At 35.0% G+C, this 18314-nt stretch overlaps 1 protein-coding gene across 1 annotated transcript in view; it reads right to left on the bottom strand.

The window, feature by feature from the left end:
* su(r) (dihydropyrimidine dehydrogenase su(r)) overlaps positions 1-8467 on the bottom strand; it is a 45760-nt gene extending 37293 nt beyond the window's left edge. Inside the window, exon 1 of the mRNA XM_089637673.1 lies at positions 8172-8467. Within this exon, the coding sequence (XP_089493799.1) occupies positions 8172-8213 (42 nt within the window). The 5' untranslated portion in view covers positions 8214-8467. The remainder of the gene's footprint in view (positions 1-8171) is intronic.
* Positions 8468-18314: the final 9847 nt, after the last annotated feature.

Genomic DNA, 18314 nt, shown 5'->3' with positions numbered 1-18314 from the left:
TACACGGTGTCCGGAAACTCGCAGTACAAGCGGGAAACTGGTGAATCTACATCACATTTGGAGTCGATTTTGTAGTATAATTTTTTTTTGATTTGAGCCCTCGTTTTCGAGTAAATGGAGTCAGAAATTGTTTTTTTTTTTTATCAAATTCTTATAAATTATTACTGATCAAAGTACTCAACTAATTAAAACTATTTAAAAGTAAAACAAATAAAGAAACCCGGATTTAAAGCATTATTTTGAAATCACCCTCCATTTAATCCGGTGTAATCATAAAATATTTCTGCTCTGCAGGGTTAAAACATCTGTTCTTCTAATATTCATACCTATCTCTGACATATTCGCAAAATATAACTTTCTCTATTATGTTGGGTTTTATTAACATATGAAGGAAAGAGACGCACGATAGTTTTCAAAAATACGATTAGTCAAGGAACTTAAGATACCTAGATACAGTAGTGCTCGAACCAACGTGAACAATGTTAATATTATTTTTTTCATAATTTGTTTATTTGTATAAAGTACATTAACTAATATGAAATATGTCTAACATTGGCTTTAATAACTTCTTGAACTCATTTGGAAATGGAATCAATGAGTTTTTTCAATTGTTGCCTTACAAATTGCCCAGACAATTTCAGGAATTTAAAGGACAAGAATTGCAATCCAAGCAGGTGATATTGCTATAATTGAAAAAATAAAGATCCGTCTTTGATTTGTGGTAAGGTGCGTTACCTTGTTGGAAACTGCCAAACCTACTACTTACGACTACTTCGTAACCCACTACAACTACTTTGTAAGTTCAACAGCTAATCTATCTTCCAAAAGATTTTTATATCGTGACACGTGTCACCACAATCTACATATCTGCCCTGATGATGAACACTACAATTCTGTCCGAAACGTTGGCTAAAAAAAAAGCGCGTAAAGAGAAAGCGCAACACAGCATACTGTCCCAAAAAACTTTTGGACCTGAGAATCTAAAATTTACATCAATTTATTTCATGATAATAATTCTAGTCACTTACGCACTGACGAATCAGCTTTCTAAGTTCCCAACCAATATCGGCGTCACGTTTATTTTTCAAGCGGTGAAATAGATTTCCGAAAATTGGTAGGTATCCTTCATTTTGATTGGTGTCCGCAATAACTAACTTATTAACTCTGCAACAATCACACCTACACAAAAACACACAACAAAAATGTTTTACACCTTCCGCAGAAGAAATTATTATGTATACAACATTTAGTTTTTTGTGTAAATTTTGATGTTTTGCGACAAAAAGTTTGCAGGAGGCTAAGATATAGAAGCGAATACACGCTGTTAGCGGTAAGCCATCTTGTATGAATCTAGTTATTAGACTTTTTATACGATCTGACAGATAGTCGGTCAATGTTAACGGCAACACGTTGACATGAAGCCATCTTGGAGAGAGTAAAATTTCAGGTGTATTGGTCTCATTGAGCGCTTCCGTAAGTTAAACTTTAACCCGTATTTACACGCACTCGTGAGTAATTTATCAAAAACTTACATAAGCTGTACATTTATCCTCGGAGTGTAAAGGCCGCCTAAGTGTAAGTGATAAATTATAGGACAAAATTAAGTTGTACTGTATTTGAACTAGAAAGTTGGTTACTAATTGTATTGAGTTATTGTTTAAAAACGAGTGAATAGACAGCAGAAGTGAATTTAAAAAAAAGTTAGTTCAAAACGGCGCGACTGCAAATTTGGAACGTTAAAATAAATTAAAAAATAATAATCCTAGCGTTCGGCATAAAGTGATCAGTATTCTAAGCAGATGGCCCATTTCTGTTAAATCGTAAGTAGATCAGTGTTGATTTATGGGATCAGTATACATTGTTTACATTGCATTTTGCTTTAAGAAATTTTCTCGTTAATTTAAACATTAAAGCGAATTGTGGGCGAAATTTGTGTGTTTTAAAACGCGTTATTATTGTTTTGATATTGATACTTTAAGATTTATTATCGATGCCTTCGACGTGTTTGAAAACAGTTATACGTTTTTAATGTTTTGATTTTGAGACTTATCATCGATGCCTTCGACGAGGTAAAAAATAACTCCGACATGATTCAAAGAGGGCAATAATCAATCATCAGACGGGCCCAACTGTGCTTGGAAGTTAACGGTGAACATTTTAAATAATTTTTGTGACGTGTTTGTGTTTTGAATTGGAGATCGGAACATCGCTACATTTTGTGAGTACCTACCTATGCTAATAATAATTAGTATCCGTTGCGTCGGCGTCTCAGATTGAATGAAGAAAAAATTTTAACCCTAAAATAGCCGAAAAATATTTTTTTTGGTTTTTTTTTTTTTTGGTGGAAATGCTCAAATCAAAAAACTTTATGTTTATTTGGGTTCCCCATGTGGTGTAGATTCTCCAGTTTCCCGCTTGTACTACGAGTTTCCGGACACCGTGTATATGCACACACCATTCTAAGAAAATGATTGTGTTCTGTTTATTATTATAATTTTTACTATTTTTTTTTGCATAACTTTTGATCTTTTATTTTAAGCGAACCAATTTATGATATTATCTTCCATTTATCAAATAATAGCCGGGTTCATATATTTTTTTGTAAAGTAAATAATTACTTATTACATAAGCAACATATTTGCGTCATTATTAATTATTGAATAATATGGTGTCTAAAAGTATAAAAAATCACTTAACTTCTCAGGCCAATTTGTTAGGTGTTGGAAACAAACAGCTAGTACCCATAGAATTAATTTGTTCGCTTTTTTGAACAAGTCGGTCTCACAGAAATTGTTGCGTCTCCTTTATCGTTATAGTTAGAAATATGAACTAAACGGTGTTTAAAAGAGAAAATACCACACTTTATGTTAAAATATTGAAGTTTACCACAGAATAATTAAAATGTACACCTTTTCGAACCAAAGGTTCTGACTGCAATTTGAGAAAGAGTTACGAAATTTTGCGATTTTTTAACTAATTATTTTTATATAAAATTGAAGTTAAAAAAGTGAAGTGGCTATAATGTTTAGAATACATTTGTATATTAAAGTATGTGTTTTTTTGCTATCAGTTATTTTAGACGAAAGAACGTAAGACAAAACTATTTTTTTAATATGTTTACATTCAAAATTTTAACATTTCAAAAATTATATGTTTATTTCTAATAATAAATTTTGAAAGTGTATTTTATCACCTTTTAAAAACTGTTTTTGGTTTCCGGATACGTTCATAAATATTCCTTTATTTGGATTTTATTGAGAACTGCACACAAATTCTCCGACTTTCTGACAGCTTCTTTAAAAAATATAACGGTCAACATATCAGAGGCTTGATGGGTTAAATATTATTAAGTTCTAGCGCAGACCCATTAAAAATCAATGATAGCCTAAATTGTCGACAAATCAGTTGCAATTAAAATCATTTTCTAAATTCTATAATAGTATAATTTCTAGTCCTCCAAACAAACGCTTCCAATTTTGAAAATGATACTTAAAATCAGAGTAAATCCGAGTTCTAGAGATCATTGAACCAGAGTTAATGACAGACAGTTGTAAATCTTCTTTAGATGATATTATTTCTAATACTGTTACATTTGGAATCGGGCCGCTAACAATAACACTCCTTATGAAGATGGTGATAAGGTTTAAATTCCCGCTCATCACCATCCGCCTGTTTCGATTTATGCAAGAAAAAAACTTCGCCAAAAAGTATGTTTTATTTTATTTACGGTTTTACCATAGCAAAGTAAAAGATTTTTAACATTATAGCAATTTTTATAGGCACACCTTCTTTTTTCTTGGCTTAGAAAAACTCTTACCAAAAAAATGCTCGATTATTTCAAAGGCCAAGATGTGTTATAATAAGCCAGGGGTCTCCAAACTACGGCCCGCGGGCCGTATCCGGCCCGCCAGTGTCTTCCATCCGGCCCGCGACATCTTATGACCAGTGTCACCAAGGACCCGCGACAGCTAATGGCTAAGACCTTGCTCAGAAGGGGCGAAAACTCCGCGAATTTTTTCGTGCGAATAAATAAATATGCTCGTTGGTGAGGTACTTGGCACCAATACATTGCGTCCACAAGTATCGCGCGAATATATCGAGAGGATTTTTTTGAAAAATCTTTATTTGATTCGCAATGATATCAAGATCTGAGAAACGAGTATCAAAAATTATCTTCAAAGCTACGTTATCTAAAGCTATATTTTCATCCCTGAAAATTCTATTGTCTACCCCCCCCCCCCTCCCTAGGACAGAAAATATGGGTGTCTAGAAATTAAAACGGTTTTGGCCCTCTGAACTCACTGGAGTAGTCAATGTGGCCCTCCGGCTGAAAAGTTTGGAGACCCCTGTAATAAGCAATCAAATTTTCAAACCAAAAACACATCATTTTGCTATGCTTGGTAGTGCTTCGACTCAAATGGATGATGTGAATTTTGCCTTTACAAGGAGTATCGATAATGCATTTATTCTTGTTTCATTTATTCGTAACACGAAAAACCTGGTGAATAATCTGAGATTTTCATATTTTAAAATGTGCGATAACTGCAGTGTTTATCTAATGCAATATCGTTACGAGTTGAATAAAAATACATAGGCAGTAAATACTTTTTTTGCTTCTGGTGAATCATCTGACATTTGCATATTTTAAAATGTGCGATAACTGCAGTGTTTATCTAATGCAATATTTTTATGAAACTCATAAAAATAGATACGCAGTCAATGATTATTCCTAACACGCAAAACCTGGTGAATTATCTGACATTTTCATATTTTAAAAGGTGTGGCAACTGCATTATCACAATAAAATGATAACTGCAGTGTTTATCTAATGCAATATCGTTTCATATAACTCATAAAAATACATAAGCAGTCAATAATTATTGTAGTTAAAAACAAATAATATCTCAACTCTACAGCAGAAAATCTATGTGCTGAAGCAAAAAAAACCTCTCAAATGATGAGCTCTGACGTCATAAAATTTGCACAACTTTTTCTTTCTGAAAATTTTAGGTCAACGCAATTTACAATATGTCTTGACGCCATCCTCGCTACCTCGAATGCCTTTTATAAAAAAATAAAGATGGTTGTTTTGTAGTGAAAAAATCTATTATTGAATGAAAAATACCAGTGCATATTGAATAATTTGGCGGTTTTTGAATAAGCCGACGTAGGGCAATTGGTAGAGCACCTGACCGGCAATCAGAAGGCTGTGGGTTCAATTCCCGTCGGCGGCATGTATTTTTTACAGAAGGTTTTTTCAATTTATATAGGTGTTTCAGGATAATAATTATTTTTAAAAACAAAGCTATTTTATTCTAATTATTATAATAATTAATCATTAAAAATAATATAAGATAATTGTTTTCACCTAACAAGTATTTTTATAGTACTGTGTGGGTGTGGCCTATATCACCATATCGCTCGCCCCACAATTCCATACAGACATGTCACACCAAACAGATGATGTGTTACGAGTGTGAGCGTGGCCATGATGATATGCTGTGATCTGCTAGGCAAGCGGTAACAGATCCCATAGAAAGAAATGATATTCTGTGGCAGCTCCCCAATTGATCTGACCCCCTCTCCTACCATAGGGATAGCTTTGTGTGACACTACAACATATAATCAGTATAGGCCACGCCCAAAAAAACCTGATGCGTAGTCTGACACAAATTTTAGAAGTAAATCATAAATAATTTAGGCTCACAATTCAATTCAACCATCTGATGGTATTATTATCATAATAACTATACAGTTTAGAATTGTTGTAAACGGAAGTGGCGGCCTCTGTTATTTTCAAACCGAGGCAGCGGGTTTTCATCTGTTAGTATTATTTGCATGTTTTTTCTATTACTTTGTACTTGAGCTTCCTAACAATACCAAAAGCTTACTTCTAGGAAAGATTTATCATTTTGACCACGTCTTATCTATAAGATTAGGTTGTAATTTTTTTAATGGATTAACTGTAATAAATAACATGTGTCTATAAGCTATACACATTGTGTGATGTGATTTGATGTTTTCATGGCAAAAGGTATTATCGTAATTAGTTTTTCATTTTGCCAATATTTGTGGTAAATGTGGGTTAGGAAGGAGGAACCAACACGGCATAATAAACAAACAAAAAAATCACTATTATATGCTTGGTACTTTGTATTCTATTCGTACAGTAACGATTATTTTAATTTGTATCCAAACGTCAAGCGTAAAAAAGCGTTCCAGGGCACCACTACACAAGCAAGAATCTCTTTAAAATGATTTACCGGTATCAGTATGATATAAGATCTGTCCTCATTTACTTTGTTTCCGAGCACGTTTTAACACATCACACCCGCCACAGGACCAGCTCTATGCAGACGCAATTGGAGCAGTCCGCTCCGGGCGCTAATACCTAACACTTAATACAGCGCCCTTGACTTTTCTTTGTGAATACAGCACAAGAGTCCCAACTACTCCTAACTGTCTGGAGCCAGTGAGACTATCGCATCCCCAAGTGGGATATGTTGTGAGGCTGAAGGTAGAGTAGGGAGGGGAAGGAGTTGGGGAAGAGAAAGTTGGGGGAGTACCTGGCTATTCAGATCTGGTCACCAAACATGGCTAAATCCATTTCAAGCAATGTTTCAATTCTGAAGGAATAATACAAATTCATCAAATAAAATTTACTTTCGCAAGCTTGGATTTTAACCAGCGACCTTCAATTGCTAGTCGAGAGCCTTACCCCTCGACAACAGAGGCCGTCAAAAGGCCGTTTGGCTTAGAGCTGGTCCTGAATAAATATACAGATTATAAGACCCGCAGAAAATAATAATATCATTATCTAATAGTGCCAAAAATTCAAAAGGTTATCAGTTTTATCAGCGGGGGACAGAAAAATTATCAAATGATTCAATTGATGTATTTTTATGTGAGATAATATATTATGGATGGAGATTGGTTCAATTTATACCTGCCTATGTGACTGTGACTCAATAAACTGATTGTCAGAGCTGAATAATGTCACATCAGACAATTGAATAATTATTCTATGTACATGTTTTCTCCTCTCTGAACCCCCAAATATAGCAGCTAATAAAAAATTTGTAAGCGATGAATTACAATCAATTAGTAGCCCTTGGCAAGCAATAGGTTCAAGTACTAAAAGATATAGTTGGTCCTGATATTAATTTCACTTCTACTACGGCAGCAGTTTCACTGTTTTAAGTATGAACATACAGTAGCATTCCCAGAGGTGTGTTCAACTGCATTATGAACAATGTATGGTTCAAATTAGAGTAGGTACACTTCTGCTATATGGGCTCCATAACAGAAAGAATTTATAGAAATATTGGAACAAATACCAAAAAAAATTCTCAGCAGGAAAATCGTGAATCTATCATTAGGAGATTGCGGTGTAACTTTTTAATTTGATATTTCGTTTTAAAATATCTGCTCGCGTCCCCTTTAGAGTTATATCCCAGTTTTCAAGTAGTTTGTGGGCTACGCTAGGTTTGTATAGACTGGTTTGTGATAATTCTAATACGATATTATGAATATAATCCAACTCTTGATATGAACATAGTCGCAGTCGGCTGCGACTATAACGGCGCAGCATACTAATTGACATATCGCGTAAGTGACTTAATAAACGAAATTAAAATTTAAAGTGCGTATTTTTCCGTCTCCCCCGACATAATAAATCATGTTTTGAATTAATAAAGCTAAATCCATTTATTTGAAAGTGAAATATTGCGTATTAAGAGTGAAGCGGAATAAGAGAAAAATAATATAGTTTTAAGTGTCAAGCTGGTCCAAGTCAGTTTAGCACTAGCTAGGTCATTTATATTTTTTAAAAAACATTACCAAAGGTAATTTACCATGACATTTTGCCATAATTAAATAATTCATACTACATAAGTTTTATTTTAATAAAAAAACTATATTTCTAAAATCTCCGGGTCTACTGTTTTTGAAAGGTGGCAGCCCTAAGTAGCTACCTTAGTAAATGAGTATTTTTAATATTAACTTCTTCCCGCAGGGTATATGTTATATGCCTCGCTGTGTGAAGTCTTTTTGGGGAAATGATGAACCACGGATGGAAGGACCGAAGTAAATCACTAAATACTAAATATAAATCACTCACGACCGAAGGACCGACCTAATCAACGTAATCAAATAAAAAAATAAATACGAACCTCAATATCGGGAATTTCCCGGCTCACTTGCGATGTTGCCATAGTAAGCAAACACTCTTATTTTTAAAACCGGAGTAAACCTCTTTACTATAAAATAATTACAAACAAAACGAGCATCAAACTAGTTTTGACACAAGATTCTGACTCTAGTTATATAGAAAACTACACAAGACCCAAGACTATTTGAAGGTCGTTTGTTGTATTATTTGAAAGTTGGAATTAGCTAATTTAAAATAAGAACAAAACAAACGGGGATGTGGAGCTGCTCACTGACAACTGCGCACTGACCATAAATTAACAACTCACCACTGACCATAAATATACCACTCTCCCACTGACCATAAATAAACCACTCACGCACTGTAGACGTGAAACGTATATACTAGAACAGATATCTCAAAGATACTATCGTACTTAGTATTTGTTCGTATTGCGCGACTTGCGAGTATTGCGCATCTTACGAGTCTTTCGCGTCTAGCGCGTCCTTCGCGTCCCGTGTACGCAATACTCGCCAGACGTGCAAGATGAGAAGTGTGTTTCTCTATTCCAAATATGAAAAAAAATGTGGCGAATTATTTCCTTAGAAATCTCCATAGACATATGAATATTAGTAGACCTGCCCTAAGTGATTAAAAGCGTATTATCCCCACTCCCCATACCGGTTCCATTGGAGCCGGCTGTGCTCGCGTATGGCCTCAAGTGAAATTTGAAAACGTGACGTCATCATTCTTGTGCGAACTATGGTCGAGGCATCACCGGTTCATTTTACGAAATAACACGGCAAAATGTTGACTTGTACTATGAAAACTTGTAAAAATAGATGTGAAAAAGAGAATAAACCCAATTGTCGTATTACATTCCATATAAAAGCATTATTTTACTTTATTTTAAGCATATTCACATCGAATAATATGGATCAGTTGTAGAAACATAATATACTATCACATCGAGAAACGTCTGGACGCGAAACACAAAGCTGGTTGGTTGCTGGGAAGTAAATTATGAACATTTATAAAAGTGTCTTAACTAAATACTTAAACGAAATATTCGACTCTGAAAATATAACCGAATTTTTTTGCCGAATTTGGACTTCGCAAATTTGTTCATAACGTGGCGAGTAATTTGCCCTCCCATGTAAAAATGTCTATTCATTCAAAAGCAGATTTTACTTTTAAGAACTAAATGGTGATATTATAATGCGAGATGCCTATTTACTGTCAGATTGATTTATTGACGAATCACAGTCAGTCTTACGCCCTTCGTTCTTCAACAGTTGATTTTACCCCTCGCCATTATCTTCTCGTCTATTAATTCCTATGTCTGTGGAAATCTCTAAAAAATTGGCATATCATGTAATGTACAAGTACGAAATACTAGGGAACAGGATTCTCACTTATAGCAGTTGTTCCAAGTATCAAGACGAGCTAGTACGACTCACCTCTACAACCTCTAGCACTGACTTATCAATCCCGACGATCCCGACCCCGCGTCGAATCGCGAATCGCGAGCGTTTCACCGTTGCGTAATTTTTTTGACGTTTACGCAAGGATTCTCAAAGTGTTGTTGAAAATTTTTAAATTCGTAAGTTTTGCGTATTAATAAAGACGGCGGTGGTATCACCCTTCAGGGGTGTTCTTTCCCATCTTGTCAATAGTTTGATGGTGAGAAGGAAAATGGAATTGTTTTTTTAATATTGGTTAGGTATTTCTGGGGATATTTCTAGATATTTCAGAAAAATTTTACTCAATCAAAATTGTTATAAATTCCGATGGGATTAGGTAATGAAAAAGCAAAGATTTTATGGTAATTTTATTTTATTACAGCTATAAAAACGTTTTTGGTAAACTTGCGTAATTCAGATTCTTTACTACAAGAGATGACTATTCATTTATGTCGCGGAGATATGCAAAATATGCATTAAAGTTTATTTTTTTATTGAAAGTTCAAAATTTCACGTGTACTTCACTGTGTTTTTGATCTGACGTTTGTCGTAGGTTAAGTTTGAATGTTAGGAAATCCGCATAATTTATTTAAATAACCCAAACAATGAACCTAATAGCCTATTTTTGGGCATATTTTTTCGTCTCCCCGATATAAATAGTCGTCTCTTGTAGTAGATAATGAAGCTTAAACCGCATGTATTTTACTACTTATCTGAGCAGGGCCTATTATCAACTTTTTTTAAAATATATGTTTCACAGCTCCATAGCTCATGACGGATTTGATATTTCTAACAATTTTTGTGTTGATGTAAAAGTTACACACAGAAAAGGGTGTGTAAATTGTGAAGCCAAAAGTCACCAAAGATAAGAATTTCAGCACACATGTTTTCTACAATAGATAACAAAAATTGCTGCAAAATGTTTTAGAATCTTGGCAATATGAAAATATCACAATGGCTTCAGTCACAATATAAAGCATGATACATTTAACTTTTCAATCAGTGGAACTCATAGTGAAGGTTTTGTGGAAACAAGAAAATCTTTAGATTAAAAAAATACTTAAGCATGTATCTATTCCATTTGTTTTTTTAGTTGCACATTTTGCTGATTGCAAAGATAAGTTAACAATAATGCTAATATAAAAATCTAATATTGAAGTGCTTTTTGATTTTATTTGCAGTGTCCGGAAACTCGTAGTTCAAGCGAAAAACTACTGAAACTACATCACATGGAGAACCCAAAAAAACTTTTTTTTTCGATCTGAACATTCTGATTTTTTTTTACTTTTTAAAATTTTTTCGGAAACTTTTAATAACTTTTAGAGCCGGTTCTACGCTTTGAGGAATTTTGAAAGACAGATGTTAATCCTCCAGCGACGGGTTTTTTAATAAATTTATTTGTAAAAATCAAATTTAAAAAAAGTTTCATTGCAAAATCAACTCCAAATATGATGTAGATTCACTAGTTTCCCGCTTATACTGAGTTTCCGGACACCGTGTATACCACCCAACGTTTTAATAGGTTCACCGCCAACTCCGCCATTTAGTGGAGTTTGAATGTTTGAATTTCTTCCCCCGCCAATCGGCGTTATGCATCAATATAACTTTCTTTGCTCGGTGTTTCCCTGGCAACTGTTGCGACCAGCTGTTTTTATGCTAGCCTTGTGCTTGAATGAAGCAAACAAAAGAAAATAGAAATAATATTTATTTATGATTGAAACAGATAAAAGATAAGAGAGATTAATTATACTTGTTTAATTTAAAAATTTTCCAAGCCTTCACTGATCAAGGCTGGCAGTGAACCTGTTAATACAATGAGTACAGACTTTCACTAAGCATAACTTCTTACGCTGTAAGTATTGAATTCTGCCGGCTTGACTGCTGGTCAAGAGTCCTGCCCACCAGGATACCGACCACCTCAATTGTTTATAATAATCGCTTCAAATTCGATCCTAGAAAGGGAATTTTAAAAAATTATACTTATATACATTACCTTTCAAATAAATACAATATTATTACCTATAATATATACTTTACGAAATAATATAAGGAGGGAGAGACAATCCTAATTTGAGAGATATCTAGAAGATGGATTTGGAAGATGGAAAATGGAGAATACATATAAATATTTGTAGTTTATTCTGATTACTTCTTTGTTCCTTCCCTGCAAGCTCTGATTATATCAAAATACATTAAATGAACTCCAACATTACGAAGGCCTGAAAATATCAATAGCTATTTCTACAGATAAAAACACTATAATTCATGTACATTGATTTTGCAATCAAGGAATTATTTTTATCTTCAGAATCGAGGTCAATATTATTTAGTATTATTACGAAAATTAATTATTTAGATAAAATACTAACAAATTTAGGTGTTTATCTTTGATTAGGGTTAGTATAATTGGATATGATAACATTGATAGTGGATTAGTGCCTTAATTTCATAAAATACACTCCTGTAATTGTATGTATGTTGTTGCGAGGAAACTCAGATTTTCATAATTTTCCATATTTTTCACATTTACATAAACTATTTTATAATAAATTTCGGTTTGTAGCCGAGTGGTTTAGGACCACTTATGAATACATCCCTCCAACTGCCGTGCAAGGCGATGGGTCAAGATAGTCCGGCTGGAAAGGTCAAAAGGCCTCCCTCACCCAGTCTCTCTCGATCCGGCCCGCCACGCAGCAGGTGGGCAGACGTATCCGCCGCCAAGACCTGGACAAATCTCACCCCATGAACCATGAATGATAATGGCAGGAAAATTAAAACGGTTTTGACCCTAGGAACTTACTGAAAAGTTTGGATACTCCTGGTCAATATGATGGGTACTGACAAAGGGGCGGCTACATGGTCTGGGGCCTAGGGCGGCCAAGACTGCAAATCCGCCTCTGCCCAGGGCTCAGATTTTGCTTCTGTGTTTAAAAAAGAAGAATTGGTAGTAAAACTTGCATATCTGGCGGACATATTCGCTCATTTAAATGAGCTCAACAGAAAAATGCATGGCAGGAATTCTTATATTTTAACGTCTTCGGACAAAATCGGTATTATGGATCAGCCACGCTGTCAATAGTAGTAATGAATTGTTTCCAAATGTCATGACTGCTGATTCAGAAACAAAGTGAAGGCTTTGATAGTGAAACACTCGGAGCTATTAGCAGAAAAAATGAACGGTTATTTTTTTTATATATCAGAAGTTTTAATCTGGGTTATCTTAATGATTTTATGGTTAGGTTAGGTTAGGTTAGGTTTGGTTAGGTTTTAACAATAAAGTTTAATTGTAATTGTTAATTTAATTTGAATGCGGCGTAGAATCGGCTGGCGTAGAAACGGCCAGTGCAGAACCGTCCCGGTGTAGAAACGGCGGCGATGAACTGGCGGCGAAGAACCGGCGGCGTAGAAACGTCCCATTCCCTAGCTCAGTCTAAGTCATATCCCTTTGCAACCGGTGGAAAACTCGGAATAGCAATGCACCATACCAATAAAGCTTTTAGTTCCTATCCCTTAGGTCAGGGAAAAGTAATTTTGAAAATCTCCAGAGACCAGATACTTAGAAAAAGTACATGCACTATCGTGCGGTTCAGGAATAATTTGTCATGCGATTGTGCGCATACCATTATTTCGGTATAATTTCTCTATTTATAAAAAATTCAAATTTGAAAAACAATATTTTATTTATATTTTTTGATGCATTTACACATTTCTACATTTCTGAAAATTACATTTTCTTGTTTATAAACATAGATATCATGATATAAACACAGATACACGTTGCATTTTTCGCAGCGGCAGACTCTGGGAGCATTTATCTCATCAAAAACTGGGAGATGATTTTAACCATCATATCTCTGAGCTGCAGATGGTGGATTTGCTGGCCTGTATTTCCTATTACTTGGCAATTCGTCTTCTTCCTCATCTGTTTCGACACTTCTTCTCCTTTTTTCAGGTTTATTTACCAATCCATCGGCACCATCCAGGCGAAACTCTAATAATGTCAAAGTCTTCTTCCTGGGAACTCCATTTGCAAGGCAATCATTTCCATAGAGTCTCCAAACATTTACCAGAGCCAAGTCCACGAAATGGGTTAGAACTTTCAGTGTCCATTTTTTCGTTTTAATGAAGGTACAATAGTATTCCATTAGCTGGTCCAGAACGTCCACTCCTCCCATTTGCATATTGTAATTCTGCACTATCTTTGGAACTGAAATGACTCTGTCATTTTTAAATTTAATGTTGATTCTTTCAGCTAATCTATTTAGCATAATACTCCCAGTTTCTGAGCGTGTAGTTGTTTGATCAGTGGACCTGTCATAAAATAGCGATCAAAGTAAGGACAGCTGCCGGGGGACACACTTTTAGCCAAGTGTAGAGTTACCGATGGACCAAGGCCAAGTGGTGTGTCTCCGAAAGTACTCTTGGCTCCCTGATATAAAATCAAGCACGAGGCCACCGCTTGTCGTGAGAACAAAATTCTTTAATCCTACAGGGCGAGGCTTGTTCTTCACCACCTGGCAAATTTTATATCGTCCAGTAAACGGGATCATTTGCTCGTCAATTGAATAATAACCTGGAACTCTTTCAAGCTTGGTACATGCGTTTTGAACCCTTGTGGAGTGGCATCGGTCTCAACCACATGAAAGCATTGCGTAAAGTCAGGAAACGATTGCGTCGCTTCACTTTAGAGATCATCAGGAGCTTTACGTTAGCACGCCAGTACATTGGCATTTGTGGATAAGGTATACACACCATAATGATATGTATGCCAATCATTTTTGACATCTCCGGTGGGTTTTTGTTTAGTTCTCTGCCAGTTTTTCTTAGGTGATACAAGTTAGAACATGTACTAGCTTTTACAAAAAAATTGTCGTTGAAATAGTCCATAAAATATTCCATGGAAGTCCGCACAGTGTTCTTCGGTAGCTCAGGGAAGTCATGGGATTTATCTGTGAATGGTGTTTGCTTCCAACTCCGCTTTCTTCTCGACTTCTTCCTCGGATCTCTTTTCTGCCTTGGCTTCTTTGATCTTGATATAGTGGGAAGAGGAGGGGCATTATCGTCATTTTCCATGGGTTCCTGTAGATCCGTAAACAAGTCAACACACTCTGCCTCAAACCCTTCGTCATCATTGCCCAGATCTTCAACTTCCGACTCGTCGCCATCACCCAGAATCTCCAAAACATTATACTCATTTGATTCCTTAAAATAAACAAAAATACCGATTAGGTGGTTGATAAATGAGGATCTTAAAATAAAATATTTGTAGATAAATCACCTAAAAATGTGACCATAACCCTGAATGTTACGATCGTGCTGTTAGAGATTAAAATGATTATAACTATTAGTTAACGAAACACAACTACACAAAAGCGCCTTTAAGCTGTTACTTAACATCTTAGGCTCTAAAATAATACACAATTTTACAAATGTATCAACAAATAAATAGTCAAATATCTACATACCTTTGCCAACTGCTGGGTCAAAAAAGACAGCCATCTTCGTGCTTATTTCTCGAGTTACTGACTAGTTCATAAATAAACCACTCACGACGAGTTCAAAACCGTTTATCTAACTTCACGCGGCTAGAGCAGTTCCCGCACGATCGATCGACGCCGGGTCCGCTCCCAAAAACAGATTCAATTGTCGTTGAAAAGAATGTCAACGACTAACTCACGCTCATATGAATCCGGTTGTAAAGGGATAAATCATTGCATAAGCAACTGTATATGTAAGCATTTTATCATGGGTCGTAACCCAAGATTTTTTTTTAAATAATGCCAACTAGTAGATGTAGTATGAAATTTAAATGTTTGAACATCATCACTATCACAAGTTATTATAAGTAATAATTATTAGACTGAAACACAAATATAAATTGAAAAATCGTGTTTCAGGCTAATAATTATTACTCATAATAATTTTTTATCCTTTGTGCTTTGCATTAAACCTTGTCTTGTAAACATATATTTACCTTCAATAAATATTAATCATCATTATCCTTTGTTTCTACTTACCTACATATTTTCGATGAACCGGTATTCACGCGAGAACTATGACATACATAGTTTCATCAGGAATACTAATATATACAATATATACAAAACCCAACTTTGTAAATTATAATACCTACTGATAAGTTTTAGGTGTATGTATTGTGAAATGATCCATTATTATCTTTCTAATTGTATTCATTCTTCGGGAAAATATTGTATACATTATTTTAGTTTCTGATTATAATGTTTATAGTCGAATCACCCTTTTAATTCCCATGACTTATGACTAACAGTTTGTAAGCTGATAAGAAAATAACTCTTGCCACAGCTTGAGTGTAAACCTTTTATTATTGATTAAATACATACCTACCAATAATTGAAACAATATCATTACAGATGATCATTTAAAAGCACTGATCGCCACCCTGAAAACTGGGCAAGCGTTCAGTTAGAGAAAGCGGTGGATTTTAGTGCACATATACAAAAATATGCTAAAAATTAAAACAGATATTTCATAAAACAAACAAATTGCCTCCTGTTTTATATTACATTTTAGTTTTAATGTTCTAGTTATGCCCTGTACTATAATACATAGCACTGTTGTTGTTGATTATTTGTTCTTTAAAGCGATGGCTTTGTATGTGCTGTACATTTTTATTTCATGTTAGTTATTATTATTGTCCTATGCTTTACTAGGATTGTTTTCGCAAATTTTTGTTCTGATGTCATTGGTATGTATTCGCTGTACATTTTTCATGTAATATTGTTTAATCAATATTATATATACCTAGTACAAGTTCGCCCATTGCATTGGGCCAACGCGCTGACCTAACAAAGGATCTTGGCGCTAACCCGCCAACAGCATTCCCACGTTGGCGTTCAGCGGAGACGGTTGTATTGATTATTTTGTGAGTCATTTTTGCTCTGACGAATTATGATGATTAATAAATTGCTGCGGCTGTAATAATTTCCACATCAATCTAGATTTGATGGTCAAAGGGTAAGACTCTCGACTAGCAATCCAAAAGTCGCGAGTTAAAATCCCGGCGTGTGCAAGTAGATTTCATTCGATGAATTTGCTTCACAATAAGGACTTTGAGTGAAAAATATTTAGACTTTTAAAAAATATATTCAAGTACATCAAAAAACACCGATTCTGAATACATATACTTATCAGTGGCGGTTCTTCCCTTTGGTCAATTGGTGTTTAACCCCCCAAAATTATTAGACAACAATAATAATAAATTATGTGCATCAAAACAACTGAAAATTTATTTGAAACTGGCGACCCGCCCCGGCTTCGCACAAAGCAATGCACTAATGTGGCATCATAAGAGTCCGAGCGACACACGTACTATCCGATCTATTTATGGAGCTATGACAATAATTTTAAAAATGATTTTACTTTACGTAATGTGTTTTATTTTTTATTAATATTTTATTGTAAACATACATTTTTTTAGATTATATTAGCTGTAAATCTCAATTTTTATCTTGAATCGCATATACTGCCAGTAACTACAGAATGTCTTTATGTAAAATGTTTACAGTTGTTCTTTCATTAGACAGCACCAACAGATTTTGCTTAGAAGTTACACGCGAAAGGGCTACATATAGTTGTCCATGTGAAAAACACTCAACGCTCAAATCTAAAACTGTTGAATGTTTGAGCCCTGTAAATTGTTAATGGTCATTGAAAAATACAGTTTTACTGGAAATTACCAAATATATAAGCCTTGTTTATGAGGTATAGGAGTTTCTGTACTTTAAAATGGAATACTCTATTGACTATATCGTATCTGTCTTGTGGAGTTAAATTAGTGTTGATATTTTCCGTGATTTCTGTCCAGTTTGGATTATATGTTGCAGATATAAAGAGATCAGGTTTACCGTGATGTCTGGCATAAATCATTGCGATTTTTCATGCATATATCGACGCCCATCAGTGAACGATGAAGGTAGTATAACCAATTGTCCAATGACGCTGCTGTGTTAATTCGACCGTAAAGCATCCTGCTTTCTGTTTTTTTGCTGTTTCTGTTTTCTGCTTCTTCTCTCTCTTCTGCTCTCAATTTATTTGATTGTTACGGATGTAAGGTAATCGCTCTTATTAAATTTTTCCATATTGATCGACCAAGTATTGGTTCGTTATCATCCCATATTTAAGTAAGGGGTTAAAATTATTATGTCTCGTCATTATACAATAGCAATTCATGGATGAAACCGTTTTAGGTAGAGGTGCTACACTAACCGGGTGAACTTGAGAAACATTAATGGCGTATCCGTCTTCTCGCGACACCCGCACCAAAGGATACTGTAAGCTGTCATAAGATCTGTGCAACTATAAGATTTTTTGCAAATTGTCATCACGGCTGCGCAACACAATATCTCATTTTATCAAATTGTTATCCAGCTCTCAATACTGCTACTCCACTTATGGATGTCACTTTATAACGGCCGCTGTATTCTTCGAAACTGGTTGACAGCTGATGAGGCCACCATTCTCAATTTTAATGTTGCTTGAAATTGCTTCAGTCATGTTTAGTAATAATATCTGAATAACCCAATACTATCCAAGCTTTGTCTTCACCTTATTCTTCATCTCCCCGCTTTCTTCCGCCTCTAACATTCCTCTTCACCTTATTCTTCATCTCCCCGCTTTCTTCCGCCTCTAACATTCCTCGTCGGGGGTCATCTTAGAAATAA

The sequence above is a fragment of the Hesperophylax consimilis genome, chromosome 12 (genome assembly GCF_061612785.1).
Source record: "Hesperophylax consimilis isolate HC1 chromosome 12, BYU_Hcon_1.0, whole genome shotgun sequence".
Classification (NCBI taxonomy): domain Eukaryota; kingdom Metazoa; phylum Arthropoda; class Insecta; order Trichoptera; family Limnephilidae; genus Hesperophylax; species Hesperophylax consimilis.
The sequence above is the reverse complement of the archived record's forward strand: the minus strand, read 5'-3'. Positions and strand labels throughout refer to the sequence as shown.